We start from the raw sequence: 24,255 nt of genomic DNA, 5'->3' as shown, positions 1-24,255 counted from the left end.
TTGTGAGGACCAAATGAGACACTATTTGTAATGTGCTTAGCAGAGTTGCCTGGCACATACTAAGTACTTAATAAATGCTTCCTTTCTTCTTCCATTGAGATAATCGAATTAGAATATATGTTTGCCAAATTCCCTTCCAGCACTAACTCTAATTGTATATTATTAACTAATCCTGTATTTCTTGTGGCTTTGGGAAGCTGACCACAGCTTAAAGCCATTCCAACTTTACTGCTTTGGTGAATTGCTTGTTCTTAGTATAAATTCCGATCATGGGTCAGTCATGTCAGTCAGGACAGCTGTCAGCACTGCTGGCACGCTGATGAAAGGCAGACTTCATGTCCCCAGGGGCTAGGACAAGGAGGGATGCTCAGTCTCCTTCATGACTTTTGTTCTCTTTGGTTTTCTTATTTAGTAACCTCAAGAGTTACATCATCCTACTACTGCGACTGTCCAGGAACATCTTTTCCCACAAGGGTTCCAAAATACAACAAAGGAAGCACTAGTTTAACTAGACTTTAACTAACCTAGAAGAACTAGTTTAACTTCAGGGCCAGCAGTAGTGCTGTGGCTTTTAATAGTTCTTCATAGGAACTGTAAGAGACTGTAGAAATCATCAATCTGTTTTAAAGAAAAGATTAAGCATCTTAAAGTCCTAGATTTACTTCTCTAGAAGGCCATATGGGCCAAACTCCTCACTTAACAGATGAGGAAACTGAGGCTTAGTTTTGTGTGTGTGTATTTACTCTTGTAGGGCTTGGTGTGTACACCTCAGACATGCAACAGAGCTTGATGGAGAGAGCAAATAAGACTCGTTGCCCGGTGACATAAACTGCATTATCTTCATTCCCTTTTTAGGGTGAAACAGGTATGTCTGTTGCAAAGAGAATGGCTGCTGAGCTTAGCTTTTTAGGAATCAGGGCTAATGAGATCAAGGCTATAGGTCTGTCTGGCTCTCCTGTTGGCCAGTTAGCTTTGGTCTCTTCTGTGGCTACAAACTTCATCCAGGGGTCCCCATCCCAACCATCTGGCTTACAAATGTTTGCTACTAGTCACAAACAAATTGATCCTAAAGGGTGTGGATAGATCAGTGCAAATTAGTCACTGCTACTCTGCTGGGAGAGTAACCCAAAGTACATGTGGCCCTTCTGATGGTCTGTTAGTAGCGTCCTCCCTTGTATGTGAAAATGGCATAATTTTGAATTGGGGAAGCTTTAAAAAGGCTAAGCCAACATCCAGTGGGAGTGGTAGGCTGGGAGAGGGATGGGAGGGACATAACCTAATTAATAGCCTGTAGTGGCATGGCCTGGGATGGGAGCTGGGGGAGGGGAGATCAGTCTTCTTAGAGAAAATGGCATAGGATCTTAATCATCGTGCCAAAGGAAGATGTTTTCTTCTTTTCCTCTGAGTAACAGTGCTCTGGGCTGCGCTTTGAGGCTTCCCAGGGTCCCTGGCTCCAGCTTTAGTAATGAGGAAGGTGCTGGCATTCTTCCATCCAGGGGACCGGGTCCACCCCTGAACAACAGCCTGTATTTGCACAAGGGGCTTTGGCTGCAGACTCTCCATGCTGTGAACCAGCGCCTTTCCAACATCCTCATTTGCCTCCCTTCACTTGAAGCGCACCAGATGCAGCCTGCTGCCTCTGCTGTTTGGTGGCAGGAAAAAGCCACTTCATTTGGAACAGAGTAGGGCAGAAAGTATATGTTATAAGCTTGCAGTGTGCTTGAAGTGTGCAGGTAGCCCACCGAAACGTAGCATTTCCCCTGCTCTGGCCTTCAACAATGTTTGGATCTTTATCCTGAGTTGAGATGTTTCTATTCAGACAGCTATTATAAGTTTAATTCCTGCACTTAAAACTGCAGGATATTATTAATTAAAAAGATGAATACAGATGCTCATTTCATTGAGAGTGGCAGGGGGCTGTGGAGCCTATTTCCTGAAAAGATTCTTTTTGGACGGGGATTTAATTTTTATCCAGTGCATTTTCCTTTGCATTTGTTCAGATGCCATTTTTATAGAACAAAAATGCCTCTCTTCACCCCCTCTTCCTCCCTCCTCCCCAAAAAGCCCAACAGCAAACTCAGGGTTTTCAGGATAGGGTTGGAAACTGGTATTTTGTTTTGAAACAATTAATGCAAATACAATTCTCTCCCTCTCTAAGTGTGAGGTATATATCTAGGGGCAGGGAAAAATAGGCCAGTTTGCCAAGTGGAGCGACCTGATTCTTGTTGGATCAACGTGTTATCAAGTGGTGGTTGTCACTACAAAGTGAGTGCGATGAAGGCTGCCTTCTCAGACTAAAATCCAAGCGCTGGCCTGCCAGCCACAGAAGTGCTGGAATCAGCATGTCCTAATCAGTCCGTTGTCTATATGTAGATTTAGACATCTCCAGGAGGCAGAGAACCCATCAGTCCCAAACTGATTATTCTCATCAAGTGTTTTAATTAAGTGTACTTATAGCAGAATCACAGGGAAAAAAAAGGGACTGCTCTTGAGTAGTGATGGGTAGTGGGTTCCCCCTCCTTCTGTATAGTTGTAGTGCTTGCTTTTGTGGGGTCTATGTAACATATTTCTAAAGTAGGCCACGGGAGAGATCCCCTGGTGACACTCACTTTGCTGAGTTAGCAGTCTGGCCAATGGACAAAAAAAAAAAGATATTACCAACGTGTAGCAGATGAATCGATAGCCATCCAAGTGCATTCATTTGCATCCTCCACTATCAACACAAAAGCAATACCTGAGCTGTGATGGCTGACATAATATTTAAAAAATATATAAACACACACACATTGGGTTGGCTTTTATTGGAATGCCTAGATGCAATCTATAGTCATCAAGTTATGGAAAATTCAGGTCACATATAAAGTTAAGAAGGCAAATGAAAGGAGCAGTACAAATCAGACAAAATTTACATCTCAAAATATCATGAAAGCATTTGTGACTGGCTTTGCCTAAAATACTTTGAATATCAATTTCTTTTTTTTGTAAGCTAATTCTTTTCATTATACAGGTTCCCCCCCTCTTAAAAAAAAAGATTTTTTTGTTTACATATTCCCCAAGGTCACTATTTCTTGTAAAAGCATGTCCACATCACAAGTCTTTTTAGTAAGAAATAGGCTCATTATACCTACTAACAAGACCACTAATTGGTTTGATTTGACTTCATCTAAAATAAGCACCGAGAGAGACTCTAATTTGTTATTTATCCACGCCAATGTGAAGGACTATTACACGTCAAGACGATAGACCATGATTTCACTTCTGCCACATGGTATAGGCTTTTTATATTTAATAGGTCAGAAACGTTTCTGAGAATTTAGACTCTGAGCCTATTTCACCAAAAGCACTTACAACATGCTAACTAAATACAGTGCTGCTGAAGGTTCCATCTAACAGAATTGCAAATACCTAACAGTTTACATTTCAAAAAGAAAATGGAAAACAGTGCCATGTTTATGTGGTTTGAAATTTCATAGTTTGCTAAATCTGGGGTTCTTCATATTTGCCAAAGGACTTTCAAGGATAAAAAATATTGATGCTAGGCTGTGCTTCCATTCTAGTAAAATATCAGCATTCATTATAAGATTAATTACTTCGGTATGCTCTACCAAATACACAAATACAGTAATAGCACTGATCCTGCCGATTCAGTAGCTATTTCAAACCTCTCCCAGCCTGTTTAATAAACACGCCTACTGTGCAATTTAGAGTATGTGATACGTACAAAGCAGTTAGAAAATTATCTTCAATACATCACTTGAACCTTTATATTGACGACATGTTCACTTGCTATATTTTATCACCATTATACATAGAGGAAAAACAGTGTAGAATCGAGCTCAAGGAACTGAAAAATATTTTCTAAAAATATTTTTTGTGGCTGAAATGAGATTTGAACAGTGGCTTAAGCCCATTGTGGACAGGAGCCGGGCTTGCTTAGACACGCAGCCATGCACACACTCACGAGGGTGAACTAGCTTCAAGTCTGCTCTGTAGCACCCTGGTTTCTCTGCTGTCGGCCAGCCACGTCATACAGAGATTTGGTAATGTGGGTGTGATGAGCTAAGCTCTGGTCTCCCTTACTGAATTTCTTTGTGTGACTCAGAGGTTCAAGAACCAAGATTAACTGTCCCTCTGACTCTGTCCACAAGGCTTGGTTTCTGTGTATTTGTCACCCACTGTGACTGATCTGGTTAAAACTACAGTGAGTCAGTCCTAACATTCTCCAAGCCTCTGGCAACACTACACTGTCCTACCTTGAAATGTAGCATTGGGCCACTATTAACAGAACCAATGCAGTGAAAATAAGAAAACCCCAGTGGCTAATTATAACAAATCCCCATTTATTTTTACAGTTGGGAGAGGACCAGGAAAACCCCAGTTGTCTACGGCTTCCACCCATTCCCCGAGCCTTTGTTTGCTTGTGGGCCCCTGGGAGATAACAGTGGGGGCACCAGCATGATGATTAGAAAGTTCGAGAAGGGAACTGTACTCTGATAGCCACCCACAAAGGACTGCACTATCCTATCCATGTTGGTGATAGAAAGATGTACAATTTCTCAACCTAATACAAAAATATTAACACTTTTGGACATTATAGGCATAAGTTGTTATATCTCTACAATATAATCATTTATACTGTATAGTTATAACAGATAACAAAAGGTGCAATCCTTTTTAAAAAATCACACAGTTCACATGTTTTTATCATTTTATTTTTTAAGTATAAACTTTTTTAAACACTTTACATAAATTAACTCCTCTGAGACTAATATTTGATGTACAGTAAATTGTAATTCATATAAAAATCCATAAACAACTTGTCTCACATAATTTACAAAAAAATCAGGGTCTCCTTTGCTTATCAGTGACAAGGGTTCCACTTGCCAGTTTTTTTCCCCCAAGGCAAACCATGTTAGCATTGTAAAATCCATAATTAAATTCCCACGGTAGCAGAAGTCCCCTTGTGCCAGTGTCCTTTTATAAAGCAGCACAGTTAAAGCAGTTGGGTTGTCTATAAACAGTAACTTTACCCCACATTTTAAAATTAACAGAGATATATAGCACATCCTATGCAGAGACTACTTCTTGTAAGCAAAGGTCAACAATTCAGTAATATTTGGAAACACTGTATGAATCTTTACCTTAGTTAAATACAGTGCCTCAAAGGAACAGGAGGCCCATTGTAAAAGTTTTAGGCCGCTTTCTTTTCTTCCATTTTAATACTTTCAGTCCAACTGAGTGCAGTGATATGCATATGTAAACATATTCTTTAAAGCGGATCACCTTTAAGGTCATTCAGAAAAAAAGTTTTTTTTTTTGTAATTTTTTTTGTTTTCTTTTGTTTTTGTGGGTTTTTCTTTTCTTTTCTTTTCTTTCTCTCTCTCTCTCTTTTTTTTTAAAGCAGTATCATTCTCCTGGAAGGTTCTTGTCTTTCACAGAGTCCACTTCAAATTGTGCTACAGAAAATTCTGAGCAAAGGTGTCGTTTAGGCTCAAGTAGTGATGCAGCAAGATAGCTCTGTCTCCCTCTCAGAAGACTTTGGTGCACGGTGTCTTTGGCGGCCTGGGTTTGGCCAGTGTGTTACCTCCTCCCTATTTCGCTTTGTCTGAGAAACTGTATATTGTTAGCACTGTCTGCCAGCTCCGGGTATTGCTCCACAGAGAGTACATAGTACCCATCGTATCCTTGTACTTTCCCAGCACTGAGAAGCTGCCTTTTTTCTCCCTCTGTCCAGAGTCTGGCTCCCTCTTCTCCGTCCCGCACCCTCTGCTGCTCTCTGGCCCAGGCATTGGCCAGGGCCCTCTGTCGGGCCTGCTCCAGGATGCGTGCTTTCTCCTCATCCAGAGTCATGCCGTAGCGGACATGCAGAGCCAGAGCGCCATACTGCATTTCGACATCGGCAAACCTGCGAGTCCTGCCATTCACCACTGTGGTGGACTGGGAAACGGTGACATTGATACCATTCTCCAAGGCCTTCCTCCCACTTGTTAGCCGCAGAGTGCCCAGGTCACTCTCTGGGGTGGTAGTTTTGATGAAATAGTGGGTATCCTTCCCCTCAATGGTGAAATGCAGGTTTTCAAGGTAGTAAGCACTGTTCAAGACGGCTGCCACTTTGATGCAGTCCTCGTTGGCCACGTTGAGCACGTTTGTCAGCACTTTCCCTTGACTCACAGCGAGCATGACTCCTTTGCCAATCAGAGACTTGACCGTCGCAAACCACAGCCATGATTTCTCTCCCCCTGCTTTGCGTCTGCTGATCTGCACTTCTGCCATTTTCCCCAGGGACAGGAAGGCCTTGGCTTGTCTGGCCACTTGTTGTTGTACTCCAAAAATTGGCTGGAAGGAAAAGGGACAGAGAGACTTTTTAAAGAACATTGTCAGCTCCTGGCCTTCCCCAGCCCCCCTCCCCTTACCACCTTGGCATACTGCCTTAATGTCACAAAAGCAGAAGCTGTACTTGAGTGCACCAAGGAACTTGGTTCTTCCCTTGGGTGGAAGGCTTTTCTTCAACTCTCCTGACTTCAAGTTCATTTAAATTCTAACTGAGTTCTATTTGCTTTTCCAGCTTAAAAATGTAACTCCATTCAAAGCTTTCAAACGTTTATAGTATTTGCCAATTCTAATGCTTTATGTTTTCTTCCATAATTACTAGAAACATTTGTGTTGTCTTCTGAGGATCTGTGGAACTCGGCTAATCAGCTCATATATCCTTCCAACCTTCTCAGTGGGAAGCGGGGAAAGACTGGCAAAAGCTGGGACTTGTGAGAAAGTCTCAGAGGATGGTAAGTATTTGAACACTGGGTCCCATTTGTATGATCTGGAATGCTTGCAATTTAATTTGGGTAGACTCCTCTTTTCCTAGTAACCACAAACACTTTCAGCTGAGTTTCACAGTGATAAGCAGAGCCATAGTACAGGAGCCTTTGAAGGCCTGAATGCAGAGAACTATTACTTACTACCTTATTAAGAACAATTATTTTCAGCAAGCTTGGAAAGTGACTGAAATAAACTTAGGTGAGCCCCTCCTTCTCCATCAGCCAGGGCTTTAATAGGGACATCTTAACAGCTCAACCACTTTGACAAAAGCAGATATTTGTCTTAATAGGCGTGGCTTCTTGAACTTAAGCATTTGTTTCTGGTTTGTTAGTAAAAGATAGGGTTGTTCTGCAACCACTGAGGTTGCCTGAGGTGCCCAAATGTTTTTACCAGGGATTCCTTAGAACTCGTTCCTTAATTGGAAACTCCCACCAAGCCCAAAAGAAATGTTGGCAAACCCAAAAAAGACTTCAGTTACTTCAGAAAAGACTGATTAATGCAATGCCATAAGCCATCGTTGCAATCTCTCTCAAATAGGTTAGAAAGCTTTGGCATATCTGCATAGCACTTGACCCACCTAGATATGTTTTCAATTAAGAAATGTTAGTGAGAGGCAGTGTGACCTAGTAGCTAGAAAGCTCATCTTAGAATCAGAAAAGATTTTAAGTAAAAACCTACCCTTGACAGGGACTGTGTGACCTCTCAGTGACCTAAGAAATTCCCTCTGACTTGGTGGTGAACAGAGTGCCAACTTACATTAGCAGAGGGAATTTTCCTATACTAATGAAATCACCAGTCCAGTTTTTATGCTGTAAAATTTTGCCCTTTCACACCTTACACTCTTCACCCATCTTAAAGACTTGGTGAACAGTAATCTACAAATAAGAAAGAGAATCTAAAAGGAAAAAAATCGCTATTTAAAGGAAGACCCAAATACCTATAATTTCTGATCAAGAACAGAAAACAGGGGCCTTTACATAGTTTCTTTTATATTTTTTTTCCTCCAACTACAATCGTCCCCTTTATTCACCAGAATTATAGAAAAGTGCCCCGGAGAAAAATTAATCTTTCAAAAAAAAACCCCAACTCCCCCCAAACTCCCAAACTCTGCAGTCTTTTCTTCTTATCATTATTGAATAACCCAATTTCTTGATCTCTAATTATTCTTGCTTTAAGCTAGAAATCCTAGTATTTTGCTATGCATTTCTTTTTGATCTCTGAATGGTCCGAATTAGAGGCACCATTTTCTGAAATAGCAGATCTGACTTTGCAGTTTCCCATTCTGTTTATTTCCTTTTATCCTTTTAGAATTATTACCGGTTCTGTGTGTGTGTGTAGCCTTTTCCTTCCAATGGAATAATATAAACAGCCAAAGTTTAGGTTGCAGTAATGAGCATGTCTAGGGGTGATTCTGTATCTTACATTGTCACATGAATCAGAGTTAATAGTAAAGAGGAGTTAAACTGTCCTCTTGTATTATTTATAGGATGCCAGTCGCTCATGTACATCAGGGGTTCTTGTGTTTATTTCCTGGCTGTTTTTTATTTCTCTCATTTCCTTCAGGCTCTGAGTGCCAGTGTCAATCTGATCTCTCAGGGTTCCATTAGGAAACACAGCACTCAAAAATGGATTTCCAGGTTTTGTTAGCTATTAATAATACGTCTCTCTAGGTTTTGATTCCCACCTTCAAAAACAATTCTAACCCTAAACAACAATATAAGCCTTTTTTATAAAGACCCCCCCCCCCATTTTTATGACTGTAATTTACTGACTCTACTAGGAGAAAAAAAATGGTAGTAGTGCATGCTTTACAGCGCTAATCGAATTAAAGACTGGCGAATAAAGCCAGGAGAGCAGAGAGCTCACTCGGAACTGTTTCTCCCATTCATCATATTTCTTTAGTTTGCTTTTTGATTCTTACTGGTATATCATCCCACTGCTGGCTCTTCACAAGTTCATAAGAAGGCTCTGTTAAATCAAATTTGGGAACGGGGAATCCCGGAATAGCATTGTGTAGATGGAAGCCAAACGTCACCAGCCAGCTGTTAACATCTAGGAGAAGAACGTATAGAATGAAAGGTGTTAGAATGTATTTTGTGCTTCTTAAATTTAAGTCCCTACCTTTTAAAAAATCACATCCATACATAAATTACTTGACAAAAGAACCCACATCCATCTTCATTGCCACATAATTCAAAAGTCACTGGTTTTTCTTCTTCTTCTTCTTTTTTTTTTTTGAGAATGAAGACTGTTGTCTATTCTAAACACAATGCCACGTGCATATCCTCATAATGTGAAAATCTGGAGTTTTGATCACTCATTTAGGCCAACTGAATAAAATGTCATGAATGCAAACTAAGTATCCTGTGTTAATAATAATGACCAAAAACTGTAATGGGTATGGCTCAGCGCCACCAAAAGACATAGTCAGGAGAAAACAAATGAATCGTTTTTGTCGTTAGTAAGTTATGGCCTTTAATAGGAATTGTGATGTTATTAGCTTGCAACAAGGATTGCCCAAGGATATGTAGAGTTCCACAATTCATTTTCTGTTAATAAAAAGACTAAATTGGGAGTACTAACATCAAGAATTGTTTCTTAATCAAAGATGAATGCTAAAAGCTGGCAGAGGTGTGGGCATAGAGGTTGGGTGACTGCCATCACTTGCCACTTCAAAGGCTGGCTGGGTGCAGGTGGAAACAAACTTTTTGGGTAGAGAACCTGGAAACCTTTAAAATGGTATTTTAAAATGTTGCCATGTGACTCAAGAAGCCATTAACCTCCAAAGAAGGCTTTTATTCTTTTCTGGAGGTTATAATGTTACCGCACTACTCAGCAGGCTGCAGCTTTATGAGTACAGTTGGGTGGAGGTTATTTTAGATGTTAAGCATATTGCCAGAAAGTTTGAAATTGCATTTCACCTAATATATTTTATGCCGTTCCATCTCTCTTTTGATGTTTTGTAGAAATGCTGCTGTAGCATTCCCTGCAGTTCATGGTGCTGGGGGAGGATAAATTCAGGGGGCTGTGGGCTGTCCAGCCCTACAGTCAGCCCCTGTCAACACCTCTTAAATAACCACTGGTAAACTGCCTGTCAAAATGATGGAGAGCCAGTTGTTCCCCATCCGCTTCTCCAGGGCACAAACTCTCACCTCATCACCACGCTGACAGAAGTCACTTCCTTTGGCCAGGTTCATTCGGGTATAAAACCATTGATATTATCTAGCTTGTAAATTAGAGGTGAAGCTTAAAACGCGTCACACAGACAACAAAGTGATTTTCTTCGTGATGACATGTGAAAGATGAAGGGAGTCTTGTGTTATGGAAAACCCCAAAATAAAACAGACAAAACACAGATTGCATGCTTAAAAAGCGGTGGTGAAATTTAGGGCAAGCCTTCCTCCCGCTTCTGCCATCCTGGACAGAGGTCTATATTAAAATGCAAATGGAAAGTTTTAAATATTTTGAAAGTTGTAGTGGGAAAAGGGCAGCATGTGCAGTGAAAAGAGAGCTATGTCTGGTTCACATTCCACCTTAGCTTCTTGTACCTGTGATGTTGAGCAAATAACTGGACTTCTTTCTTTCGGCCTTGGTTCCTCATCAATAAAATGAAGAGGTTGGATTTATAAAGGTCCGTTATAGTTCTCATTCTGTGGTAGAATCTCCTGCTTCTATATTGATAGGAATTGAACTTAATGTGGCTTATGAAGTGGGCAGGAATGCTGGAGGAGGAGGGAGATTGGGAGGGAGAGTTGGGGAGGGATGTCCTTCAGTTAGCTCATATGGCTGAGTGATGCCTAGGGGCAGAGATATAGAGAGGACCACTAATCGCCAAAGTGATGAATGTGGCCCAGGGGATCAACACCCGAGCTATACCTTTACACCTTGCTGGGTAGCTCAGGGCTGAGGCCCTTCAGATTTGGTAGATGCCCCAAGACAATTCAAATGGCTACTCCCTACTCTGCTAAGCAGCCATATTCCCACATGGAAATGGATGCCACATCTGCCCACACTGAACTCTGGAGTATCCTTGTGGAATATCCTTTGTGTGCTATGACTAAGTAAACCTTTGTTAACTGCTGGATTATCCATGAGTGCCTCATATTGTTGTGGTACTGAACCTGAATTAAGGGAGTACTAGTCTGAGTCAGGCCCACCTATGGAGTATGGAGTGTTTCAGGGAAATTAGGGGGCAGATATAAAATGCAGATATAAAGTTACAGAAACATTTAATAAATGCATATTGATTAATTGTGCCATGCAAGACACAGTAAGAGGAACAACTCTTAGAAGGACCAGAGGGGTAAAGAAAGAAGGCAGGAAAGAATTTGGTGCTTTAGCGGTCAGAAGGATGGTTGGTGATGGAGACCAGCTCAGTGAGGTCCTGGAGAGTGAAAGATGGGAAAGAAGATCTGTCAGAAAGCCCAGAACCTGAGAATCGAGTCCAGAGGGCAGGGATGGCCTGAACAGGCAGGGACAGGCAGCACCTAGAGGGAACCCATGCTGGCAGTGGTTTGGATCAGTATCTTAAACCTGGTCAAGGTAGCGGAGTAAAAGGAAATGGACTTGGGAGATAACCATATATAGCCCATACTATAAAATTGTCTTTAGGAAAGGCCAGCTGTACACTTAAAGAGGTGTGTATACTGGCTTCTGGTGTACAAGATGAGCTATAAGGGGTATGGCCAGAGGAGTGAGAGGGCAGGACAGGCTGGGATCCAAGGGTTCAGTCTTCTATTAGAAAAACTTTCCTGTTTTAAGTCTCTTTAGAGCTGAAGGAGCATGTATGCTAGGGAACAGGTAAGTGTGGCTGTTTAATGTTGATTCTCTTTATTAGAATTTAAATAAATTTGTGCTACGTGACATTTCTGGAAGTTGTGCTTTAAGTAGCTTGTCTCTAAATAACATGCTACGTTTTGATTCCTCACTGTCAAAAACAAATAGCAAGCATCTCTATGTAGTAGGATGACTAAAATCCAGAAGTTTAGAGGGGCCTTAAGTCGTGGAAAGCCTGAAGAGCTCACAAATGAGTGTGAGAAAAATCCCTTTTTAATATTTCTTTAAATGTATGTATTTATTTATTTATTCATATATTATTTTGTACATCTCAGCCTGCAATAAGTTTAGCTGCGCATAAGGCAACCCAAGCTAAAGGTAGAACTTTCATTTTGGGAGGTCACATTCTTTACTCCACTCTAGCCTGTCCAAAGTCAAAGAAATAGGGGTACACATCTCTAAACTTTTGCTTACTTGGCAATATTCCTGACATTCCCCAAAGGCCTCATTCTCTGTAAAGACAGTGAGCTCTGCCAGAGTCACACAGACATGGCTCTGGGTTGAGGGAATACAGTTAAGAGACTAAAAGATCACAGAGCAGAGGCATGATGATCCATCAGAAGAAGGGAAGACAATGCTCATCTCCCCACTAATTAAAATACTGCAAAGTCAGAAGTGGAGAGTGGGTAGTGAGGTTGGGTGGCAGCACTGCATTGAGGATGGATGATAATATCCTTGTGTTTTCATGGATACGATGCTGTGTACATTGTGTACATATGTATATATGTATATGTGTGTGTGTGTGTATGACATCTATAGCTATGTGTACCTCTTTATCTATAGTGTGACTAGAGAATAAAGCTGGCACATGTTGGATGCCCAAAGGCAGACATATCTTAACTTTGCTAGTACCAACCAGGTAAGACAACAAAAGTGAAAGTGAAGATCCAGAATTGTGTACGTGGTGTTATTTTCTTGCTAAAGGAAGCATAGTGTTTCCCCACTGAGTAAGTTTCAAAAGGGTGGGGGAAATAGAATACCCCACTGAACTTCACTGAGTTTCGTCTCCTCCTGCCTCCCCAAACCCTCTGGAAGACAACAACATTGGAATATTAGGTATTTATGTGTTACGGGAAGGTGAAAAGTTTTAAAAAATCAATTAATTTTTTTTTTTTAGATCCCTGAGTGTAGTTATTAGACTAATTCATCTTTTAAAAAAAGAAAAACATAATTACCTGTGATGTAATCTTTCACATCGTGAATTTTACTTGCAGGATTATTATTCCTAAACATATACAAATTAAAAGGAGCTGGGTCCTTCCCAATCCTTTTCCAGATTTCTATGTCAGGGGTTGTCCATCGTCCTGCCAGTATGTCATAATCTCTTTCTCCAAAGTGGACTAATTTGGTGAGTGGGTCATAGAGGCCTCCGTGAAATCCAATCACCAGCTGAAAGTCCAGATTGGAGTCAAAATAGATCTCGCCATAAGCAGTGTACTGAATTTGTTTTAGCATAAGCCCATTGCTACTAAAAACAGCCAGGGGTGTCCCAGTGTTGTCTGATGCAATGTAGAATTCATCTCCGCTGCTAATCTCCATGGCAAAGAGATGTCCTTGAAGATCATAATACAGAGAAGTAATTTCTGAACTTGAATGATTATATACATGAGTAATCCTGGTTGGGTAGGTAAGATCAGCATAAAAAAATTGGAGGTGCTGTCCTAGGCTTGTTTTGGTCGATACCCGCCTCCCTAGGCCATCATAGCGGTATATCACAGTCCAGCCACTGCCTTTGCTGTAAACTCGAGTTAGGAGTCCCTTGGAACTGTATTCAAAGATCTCTGTGCCTCGCTGGCGTAGGAAGCCATCTTCATCCAGTCGATATTGAACATCTCCTAATCGAGTGATCCTGTCCCTCAGGTCATAGCGAAGAGGTGTTAGCCGTGCACTGTTGCTCGGGTTCAATAAGTGCAGATTACCATTCAGGTCATAGTTGTAACGCCACATAATTTTCTCATTCAGATAAACCGTTTGGAGTTGCCCATCGACATCATACTCATAAGCATATTTAGTAGTGTTGGCAAAAGGCCCAATTTTAATCTCTCTCTTGGTTACTCGTCCCATGTTATCATACTGAATTGTGATCCAGTACATCAATGACCTGAATATCTCATACTGAATTTCCTTGATGCGGCCATGAGCATCAAAATGTTTGGTATATGTCATGACGGCTGTAGAAATGATCTGGTTAATGTCATAGTAAATAACCCCGAACTTTCCAAACTGTTCAACTTTACCAGAAATATCATCAAATTGGTAGAGATCAATGGGCAGTGGAGTTTCATTGATGACACCCTGCATGCTGGTCACTCTGAAACTGTTGTCATAGCTGTAGTCAAACCGTGCATTTACCATCCCATCTTCACTAAAGCGGAAAATCTGTCTATCAATCAGTGGGCCAATTTGCCTGTATCTAATGGTGCAGATAAAACCATCGCTCTGGAGGTTCACTGTTTTTAGGACTCCTGCTGTCTCATCATAAGTAAAACTGACTCTTGTACTATCATACAGAATTTCTGAAAGTCTTGTTTGCCTTCTGTACTTGAATAATACCCTCCGACTGGTACCCAGGAAAGCTGTCTGCAGAAGCAGCCCTTCCTCATTGTAATCCATGATGATGGAGGCATTGCTTTCAGGGGGGTTATATATGTTCCGGTAATAGCCAATGGAGCGGATCGTCTGCATGGTGTGACGAGCAACACTGGGCATGGTGATAGCTGAAAGCCGGTCTAGCAAATCATATTCAAAGATGTACTGCCGCTGACTGTGAAGCAGGAGGACCATTGACTGTAAAGAGAAAACATATTTTAACCTCCTGTCTGTGCACGAGGGGAAGAAAAATATAAACAGATTTGGTGACAACAAAATGAAACATTTCACTTGAGAGAGTAATTCTCATTTAAATTGAGTTATCCTTGACCTTCCATGTTCTTAACGATTTCCTGCCTAATTTACTTGGATGCTTAATTGTGAGGGGTTTTGCAATTAGTAGCACAAGATTCACAATATGCCCCTGTTGTTATGATCATGGCATTCTTTTTCTCAGCACTTGTGGCCAAACAGCAGATTGTCAATAGATTTGGGGAAGTCATAAGACAGCACAAGAGAAGCAATTCTACAGACGTTATTTCAAGCAGGAAACAGCATATGGGAAAGGCAGTTCCTGCTCATAGTTAGCAATTATTTAGCAAGATGCTCCCCTTCCCCCAACACTCGGCTCTAGACACATTGAAGCCATATTTCCAGCTGCACTGAGAGTGGGGCAAAGTGTTTGGAAAAGTTTTTACCTTTGCCAAGGAAACCCTCATAGACTGAGTCCTAAGTCATGCATAGTGTGTCAACATGAAGAAAAAAGGGAAGCATGATATATTAATCATGTGTGTTAAATGAGAACAGTTTGTAAATTATTAGTCCTCTATTGCTGGAGAAGAGGAAGCATGGTACAGGGGACAGAGAGCTGGCCTAGGAAGGCAGGAGTTCCAAGACCATTCTGACTACGGGTGGCGGTGGTGGCGGTGGTGATGATGGTGGTGGTGGTTCAGTTGTTTTGAGTCATATCCAACTCTCCATGACCCCATTTGGTGTTTTCTTGGCAAAGATACTGGAGTGGTTTGCTATTTCTTTCTCCAGTTCATTTTTCAGATCTGGAAATTGAGGCAAACAGGGCTAAGTGACTTTCCCAGGGTCACACAACTAGTGAGTGCCTGAGGCCAGATTTGAACTCCAGAAGAGTCTTCCTGACTTCAGGCCTGACACTCTATCCACTGTGCCATCTAGCACACTATGGGTATATCCCTTGAACTCTAAGGCTTTAGGTTGGAGAGAAAGCACCTGTCTTCCTTGTATGGGAATTCACCATGTCAATGAAATCATGTGTCTGGTACTTATCTTGATGGTGATGATGATGGTAGTTTAATTCTGTAAAGGTGATGAAAACAAACTGTCTTGTTCCTCTATTAGCACCTTACATACTTTTTAGAAAGGGTTTCAGGGTGCCTAGAGTTATGGTGTCATGTCTTAGAGATAGAGGATTGGGTTGGAGTCCTGGTTCTGTCATATCAGTTGGACAGATCTAAGTATGACTTAAATTTTTCCATATATTCCAGTTCAATTTGGTCATCTTAAAAATGACAATTTGAACTTTTGTAAGCCCTTGAGATATTCTATAAACCCAAAATATTCCTTATCAGGTATAAAATTATGACATGAATATTATGTGTTTTGATAACCTATGACTCCGTTGGTGTGGGCACTTCTTGCACCATGGCACATTATGACTTCTTTATGAATTCCAGCCCTACTGGCCATTATTCTCCCTCCTGCAGTCTGGGATCTGGCCAAGCAGCTTTTTATTTGTTCCTCACATGCATGCGTGGCATGTTCTTCCTCTTAACCTCTGCCTCATTGATGAATCCTCTTTCTTTAGGATGCTGGTCAAGCACCATTTTCTATACGAAACCTTTCCCCATGCCCTCAGCTGTAAGTGCTTTCTCTCCCTAGCTGCCTTATGTTTAACTGCTTTGCCTTTTTCCACTTTATATTTATTCTGAGAATAATAGTCCCTTGCCAAGTAAAAGCTGCTTCATTCTTTGTGGTTATGTCCGAGAACCTTGTACATTACCTGTCACACAGTCAACGCCCTTAGTACATACTTGTTGACTGACTGACAGAAGGCCTTTGAGAGTTACTGTCCCTCAAAAGTTTCTGAGCCTCTCTAAGCTTTGTTAGATGGATCCTTGGGAAATAAGTCTATGGTTAGTCTGTCACTGGCCCTCTACTCGAAGCAGTGCCAGCTTGGTAGGCTTTGCCAGAATTTATGTTGTGCCACCGTGGCAACAGTAAACCCAGGGTCACCTCTGGCATCATGGGTAGAATGCTGGGCTTAGAGTTAGATCCTCCTCTGGACATTTACCAGCTGCGTGAACCTGGGCAAATCACTTTTCTTAGTTATCCTTTCCTCACTTGTACAGTGGAAAAACACGGTGGCTTCTAAGGTTACTTGTAAACTTAAAATCCAGGATGCATGCTGAAATGATAAGACATTGTGTAGCACGTTGGTTTTGATTTACACAACTCTTGAAGGGAGCAGCTCGTCCCCATTTAACAGATGAGGGCACTAAAGGGCAGAAAAGGTCAGGTGACTTTCTCAGGGTCTCAGAATCAGGACTGGGATGTCAACCTTAGTCTTTCTGGTTCAGAGCCCAGCACCCTGTGCCACTGGGCTACTTTACCTCTCCAATGAGGAGGCATTGGGGTGTAGAAACATTGACAAACTGAACAAGGGATGATAAAATTAAGCATAATCTAAGCAAGTTTTTGTTAATTAAGAAAGTATTTGTTAATTAGGCTAATGTGAAAATTGGTTAAGTGAAGCTCTGCTCAGATGACTATCCAGATGGGAGGATGTATCCAGTTGCTACACCTGAGAGAGCTGCCTGGGTGCCTCTGATTGCTCCAGACTGGGTAGAGCTAAGGCTAGCACAGGTAAGGAATAGGAAAGTGGACTTTCTGAGGTTCTTGTTCTGTGCCTTCTGTGCCTCTTCCCAGAATTGTGGTGGGGACCCAGGTACTCCCTTAGGCCAACAGTCATGTGGTTTCAAGTTTGGAGGGCGTTCTCATTTCCACATAAACTTTGAGTCTCAGAAACTGCACCAGTCGCACCGAGAGTTTAGTCTGACCGAAGCTCTGATAGGAACGATGTCTTAAACTGGCCTGTTTATCTCTTCTCTGAGGAGATTCTTGTTCAAACATTCAAGAGTTACAAGAGAATTATATATAAATGAAGTAACACCCAGGTCCAGATCAGCGTGAACAGTAAGTCCTATGAAGTAGTCGCATGTATTTGATTTTGCACTGTTTGAAGTTATAATTATGTAAAATATTGTAAATGGTCCTAGCCCAATGGAAATAGGTGATATGCATCTGAATAGGGTGACTGCCTCATGGGATTCATTATTTGTACTAATTAGGACCTAGGTCTGATCAGGGCCTAATTTGCAAATGTTTCTGATATAAAAGTCTGGTAGGTTGGCAGAGATTTTGTTTGTTGGCTTGCTGTATCAAGTGATTCAGGGGGTCTTGTGAAATAGAATTTAACCATAAGGAGAAGCTAATGCAGAAATTCATCACTACTGTACCAATGCACCTTAGATACCAATGTTTAGAATAACATATGGAACTTAGAGCTGATCACCTATTTGACAAGCTTATCTAAATATGTTCTGTTGGTCAACGTATCTTTTTTTTAGCCAGTACTAAATAGTATTAATGATTGATGACTGTTTTATAGTATAGTGTTGAGATCTGATATTCTTCTATGCAATCATCTTCCCCTCTTCCCCCCAGAATACTCTCTCTCCTTACCTCTGCTTTCTGACTTTCAAGACTCAGCTTAAATCCCAGAGGTTTTTTCCTGGTTTTTCCAGCCCCTCACTCCCCATCCTCCAATCCAGTTACTTTTCATTTACACTGTAGTGTAAATGTTCTTTGTGAACTAGTGAAATAGTTCTTTGCATGCATCTCTTCTATTAGAATGTGAGATCTTTGAGAGCAGGGACCAGGCATTTTGCCTTTGTTTGTATCTCCAGTATTTATTACAGTTCCTGGCACAGAACGTGCTTAATTAATACTTATTTGCTGTTGTTTAAATTCACAATAAAAAAAATTAAACCTCACAAGCAACAACAATGAAAAGAAAGCAAATGATTGGGTCCACAATGGCCTTGTGTTCTCTGAGATGATCATCCATTCCTTCCCCTTCCCCTCCCTGTCCCCAGCTTATCTTCGCTAGATTATACCTTTTCTAAGTATGTATAACTCCATGTTTTCCCATCTGCAAAAACTCGAGATACAATTCTTCCCTGTCCATCATAATCTACTTTTTCACTCGTGGTGCCTCGTTGGATGCTGGCGATTTGGCCTGTAGATGAATAGGTAACGTTGACAGCCATCAGCTTGCTACTCGGCAGCCAAAGTGTTGGGTGTCCTGATGTGTCATAGGCAATTCTCAGAAGAAATTTACGATGGTCATCATAGATCTTTTCTGTCTTCGTGGTTCGATCAAAGTCGACAGAAAGGAGGTTTCTGCCATTAACCTTTTATAAAACAAACAAGATGATAAAATAAATCATGTTATTCCAATACCAGTTACTTATTACGCTTCGAAGTCCCCACTATTGTTTAAACACCATTTATGATGATTGATTCCCTTTGTCAGTAAATTAATTTAGCAACTTCTTGGTGTAAGCACAAGGCATTAGATTAACGGTGGTTTTAAAAGGTTTCATTAAATGGAGAGACAGCCTGGCATTTGTTCAAAACCTTTTCAATTAAATTTCTCGAAGTTTAGTCAACAGGTTAGGAGAAACTAAATGAATTTGCTGAAGAGTTTGTTAAACACATATGTCATTTAGAGGACACAGATACAATAGAAGGAATAACCATTTAAATTACTCAAGGCTTCACAAGCAGTGGTAAAACATAGGCAAGTAATTAGTGAGCAAATGGAAATTAATCACAGTGACAATAAATAAAAGGTAATGATAAACTCAACTCTCCCTCTGTAGAACAAGTGAGAATGAATTGGAAGCCATATTATTGATGATTACTAATGAACAAAGTAGAGAAGAATTGCTTTGGGTCATATCTCAAAAAGTCACAACGTTGTAAATGGTCTTGTTATTTAAGACAAAATTTGGAGAAATGACAGAACCCTGTAGTACCAAACCTTCTCTGCCTAAGCATTTCAACCTATTTAGAAATCTGGCCCAAGCTATGTTACAATGCCTGTACTACATATTGTGGGCAGTATTTTGAATCCCATACTAAATTTGATGGCCATTGCCATTGAACAACTTAGAGAAGTTTTCCACATTGCACGGGGAATGTGCTGTTGAGAAGTGCTAGAGAGAGAGAACTTAAAATATCCAAATTAAAGAGGAAATTCTAATTTTATATAACTATTGCCCAAGAAGGCTTCCTTTATCTTGAGGTTGACTTTCCCTGACACCTCCAAATAGCTTCAGCTGACCTTGCTATCAGTTTTCTCTAAAATGTAGAGGAGAAACCCTCCTATGAACAGATGATAAATCCAGTTTAAAGTTGCTTTTCATATTCTTCCTTTGATTTATTATTTTTTTAAACATTAATTCCTGCTCTACAATAACCTTTAAGAAGCTTTTCCTGGTTACCGGCTCTTCAAAGAGAATGCTGACTTAGTGTCCTGTCCCCAAATGGTCAAGGTTTAAGTCCAGAGGGAACTTAATGCTCTGGTGGCAAAGTGCTGTGAGAGAACTGAAAAACCCAAACCAACCCAACCCAGCAATAGCCTCCTTGAGTAGCACAGAAACACAGAGAAAGGAGAGCCTTGCAGTTGGAATTAGTAGATTTCCATTTTTCCAATCCCACCCCCTCTACAAAGACTTTGCTGATGACTCTAGCCTCTGGTGACTTATCTCTCTGCTTTTTCTTTTCTGGGCGTCTTCAGCAGTTATTTATTATTATTATTTATTTGGTAATTGACTGACCCCTCTGATTGCAGTCTAGAACTCTTACTACCTATGTTGTTACTTAATTAATCTCCTTCAGTTAGTTTGAGAGCTCCTTCAAGGCACACCCTGTGTATCACCCTTACAATACCAGAGAGTAGATACCCAAATATTTATTGATAAGACATGGCATGGGAAAAATAATGGATTGGAAGTCAACAAATCTAGGTTGTAGTCTTAACCCTACCACTAATCAACTGTGTTGTCTGGGCAACAGTGAAACAGGTCTAGAGGTCAGCTTCCTCATCAGTAAAATGAGAATGTTCATCCTTTCAGCTCCAGTAGTCTTTGCTTCTGAAGCAGTCCATTATTTGGATTTTCCATGATTATCTCTTGGCAAGAGAAAATGGTTGCAGAGACAGTAGGCCCCTTCCTCTAAGTTACATTAAAAAGAAGGAACTCATGAAAACACATAGCAATAAATGGCATAGATTTGGTTTCAAGACTACATTAAATTGAATTGGCAGGCTTGTATTCTCCAAGCCGTGTACATCTGCATAAAGCTTTTAGTAGTTTCAGAAAAGGTTTTCATACTGGTGCTTGTGTTTTTCAGTTAATGCTTTTAAAAATGGCAGTCTCTGACTTTGCCCCTTTCTTTCTCTCTCTTAGGTGACACCACACTCAGTGGCTTGCCATGAATCGCTATAGCTTTTCATGTACAATGCTGATCACTGTTATTTCCCATCTGTTTTCATTTTCTTGTCTTTCCTCACCTCCTTCACCCCCCCCCCCCCCACCTCCCGCCCAATCTGTTTCCTCAGTTTTCATTTGTTTTTCAGTTCTCTTTGGCTTTCTCTTATTCTGCTTTACCTTTGCAGATGCTTCTTCTATTCAGAACTCAACTGGTTAGGATTTCAGAAGATCCCTAGATTTGGAATCACGGTGGTTTAGGGGAGAAAGATCTGGAAAATACTCACTGCCAAGGGGATGAATCTAGTACATTTTATTATGACACTAATAATCTTTGTTTTAGAGAGGAAGCATAGTGTTTTGGGGCTCAGAAGACCTAGGTTCAGATCCTAGCTCTGCCACTTACTGGGTGGGTCCCCACAGTAAAATGGGTACCTTATGCTTCTCAGTAACTTTGTAGGGAAAAGTGCTTTTGAAATGTCAGTTACAATTCTTACTGTTAGTATAACCTGTTACTGGCGTCCGTCCCACCTGTTTTGTCTGTTCTGTGCCCACACACAACCTAAACAAGAGGATGGAAAGTGGAGCATGTGGTTCGTCTTGCTGACCATGCTGTCTGCCTCACAAAACATGTGGGCTTTTGGAAGCATATGGATATTTGGTATCATGTAGACAAAACATCTGGATGGCTGTCTGAATTCTTCCCTTTCATCCAGATGGTGGGGACTTGGTGCAGACACAGAACGCATACATGTTTTCTTTCATCCTCTTTCAAGTTGATGTAATAAGGAAAGAATTAGAAGGTACCCTCGTCTTTTCTCACATTCCTAACACAAGCCTAGGATTTAGACATAAATTCCCACTGCTTTGAGACCCCCACCCTCTGTGTTTTCCAGCAGGCATCATTTCATGGAGGATTAACAGATCAGCCTTTCTTCCTGCCCCTGCCCCTCTGCATTCCTTTCTCTGGGCATTACAAGCAGGAGGCAGAACACTACAGATGCCCATATTCTAGGATAGGCTTCTCCTTAACTTCTGCTTTAAGGAATCATATAACTTAACACTAGTTTATTTTAAATGTCCAAAAATCCATTCGAGTCATAAATACAATCTTAATACTTTGAGGGCTAAGTAAAAACCAAAAATGTTGTTGCTGCCACATGCTCAAATAATGGACCACAGAAAATTCTTTTCTAATGCAATTCTCTAAGGTAGGGTTGAACATATCACAATTTTAGATCATGTCTGTCATGGAAGAATTCAAAACAACTCTTAGGTGGCATGAGGCTAATTATAACAAAATGAGGAAGGTAGGGGCAGGTGTCACATAATTCCCTTGATTAGCTGTGAAGCATATATAGAAAGGTAACGTGTGTGTGAGAGAGAGAAAGAGAGAAAGAGAGAGAGAGAGAGAGAGAGAGAGAGAGAGAGAGAGAGAGAGAGAGAGAGAGAGAGAGAGGAGAGGGGGTGAGGGGGAGAGGGAGAAGAGGAGAGAGGGAGAAGAGGAGAGAGAGAGAGAGGGAGAAAGAGAGAGGGATATAGAGGGGGGAGAGAGGAAGAAAGAGGGAGATAGAGAGGGAGGAAGAGAGAGAGAGAGGAAGAGGGGGGGAGGGAGAGAGAGGCAGAGAGGGAGAGAGAGAGGGAGAGAGAGAGGAAGAGAGAGGGGGTGGGGGGGGAAGAGAGAGGGAGAGAGCGAGAGAGAGCGAGTGTGCTTGCAGGCATGTTTGAGTGAGAGAATGAGCCAGCAAGCATGCAGGGTACTGGGAGGACGCTAGAATTGGGAAAGCAAGCTATGCCGACAATACTCTAAAAGGGAAGCCATCTCCTGGTTCCCTCTTCAGGAAATTGATGTGGGACATGTGGGTCATAGATTCCCCCCATGAAGCTGTGGTACTCCTGGTCTAGACTGTGCAAGCGGTCACCATGTCTGTATCCTGTCATAATTCACATATACCTTTTATAACCATTGCATATCTAGCTTTGTTTTTATCAGAATATTTAGTTCTCCAAATGTAAGGTGAATATGGTTATTTAATGCTATATATTTTCTTTGATTTGACTCAAATAAAGTGCTAAATTTCAGTTCTGACAAAAATGAACGTACTAAGTATTAGTCATGTATTGGTGTCAGGTGAAGAAAAACAAATTCTACCCAATGTAGATTTTATGCAAATATTTTTATTTCTGAAAACTTGGCTATAAAACTGTGTTCAAAGTTTTTAAAGGACTACTGCTTGGAAGAGGGATTAAATTTACTCTCCTTAATCCTAAGAGGCAAAACTAGGAGTAGTTGATTCAAGGTAAGGATACATTTCTTAACAATTAGAGCTGTACAAAAATGGAGTGGACTTGCCTGCCTCTGGAAGTTCTCCAGTGCCTAGCACACAGAAGGAGTTTAGAAAATGTTCTTTCTAGGTATGCCAGCACCTAGTGGGGGAAGGAGGAGGAATGTTCCCCCAGGGAATTTTGGCATCCATCACCAGAGGCTGCATGAGTATTTGTTGGGAGTGTCTAGCAGGGAATTTTCTGTTCAGGTATGGTTATATTAGATGATCACTGAGGTGTCTTTCCGTGTAGAATGGCTATGATTCTGTCATATGCGTGATAAGGGATTACTTTATTTTTATCCTTCTGCTTTCCCTGCGCCCCATGATTCCATTTGCTTTTTCATGTTTTATGATTGACCACATTTTCTAATATATTTTCTTTCAATTGGCCTGCCTTGAAAAAAACCACAACAAAACCATTTTTCCTTTTCCCATTGCTACTTTACCAACTCTAGTGTTTCTTCTCTTAAAAAAAGAGAATGGATGGAATAGGCTCCCTATTCTATCCAAAGTATTTTTTTCCAGTTCATTAGTTTAAAAAAATCATGCCAAATGCTATTTTTGGAAAAGTCTAGTTTTAAATTTCTTTCTTTCATTGGGTTACTTTTGGTTTTCTGTTTAATATTTTACTTTCTGGGCCAGTGTTAATTTCTCTTTAATACATTTGTGTAGGAAGAAAAAGCATGGTACACCAGTCAGATGATTCCAAGTATACCGTACTATTCACTTCAAGACATCTATTCTGGACTTGATTTTGACTCTGAATAAGTCATACTGTGAGATAGGTTCAGCAGATACAGTTACAGTGTTGAATTTAGCAAGGTTGTGCCTTTAGTCAATTTAAAGTTAATAACTTAAAAGCCAACCAGAAGATCTTTCTTAGTGGAAGAAAAATAATGAGAGGTAGAAAAAAAGGAAATGTAGTTTGGGCCAAAAAAGGAGACTGAAGTTGGCTGCAGATGGGGATGATGTCAAGTTTCATTTGTCTTGATGATGCTGTATCCGGTATCTACCTTCTTTTCAGTCTCTTTCTTTGCCCTACTACATTTCAGTTCAATTCTTAATTCATATTCCCACGTCAGCACTTCCTTTCTTGACTT

The 24,255-nt window shown here is 40.8% G+C and overlaps 1 protein-coding gene across 9 annotated transcripts in view; it reads right to left on the bottom strand.

Moving 5' to 3' along the window:
- Window positions 1–2,782: 2,782 nt before the first annotated feature.
- The window catches only part of TENM3 (teneurin transmembrane protein 3), a 3,393,579-nt gene continuing 3,372,106 nt past the window's right edge, over window positions 2,783–24,255 (bottom strand). For all 9 annotated transcript variants that reach the window (XM_072622672.1, XM_072622671.1, XM_072622669.1 and 6 more), the window contains 4 exons: window positions 18,450–18,746; window positions 12,828–14,439; window positions 8,738–8,868; window positions 2,783–6,336 (listed from right to left, as the gene is read on the bottom strand). In XM_072622672.1, coding sequence (XP_072478773.1) covers window positions 5,581–6,336; window positions 8,738–8,868; window positions 12,828–14,439; window positions 18,450–18,746 — 2,796 coding nt within the window. In that variant the 3' untranslated portion in view covers window positions 2,783–5,580. The remainder of the gene's footprint in view (window positions 6,337–8,737; window positions 8,869–12,827; window positions 14,440–18,449; window positions 18,747–24,255) is intronic.

The sequence above is a fragment of the Notamacropus eugenii genome, chromosome 7 (assembly GCF_028372415.1).
Source record: "Notamacropus eugenii isolate mMacEug1 chromosome 7, mMacEug1.pri_v2, whole genome shotgun sequence".
NCBI classification, from domain to species: Eukaryota; Metazoa; Chordata; class Mammalia; order Diprotodontia; family Macropodidae; genus Notamacropus; species Notamacropus eugenii.
Note: the sequence above shows the minus strand (reverse complement) of the source record. Positions and strands in the feature narration are given on the sequence as shown.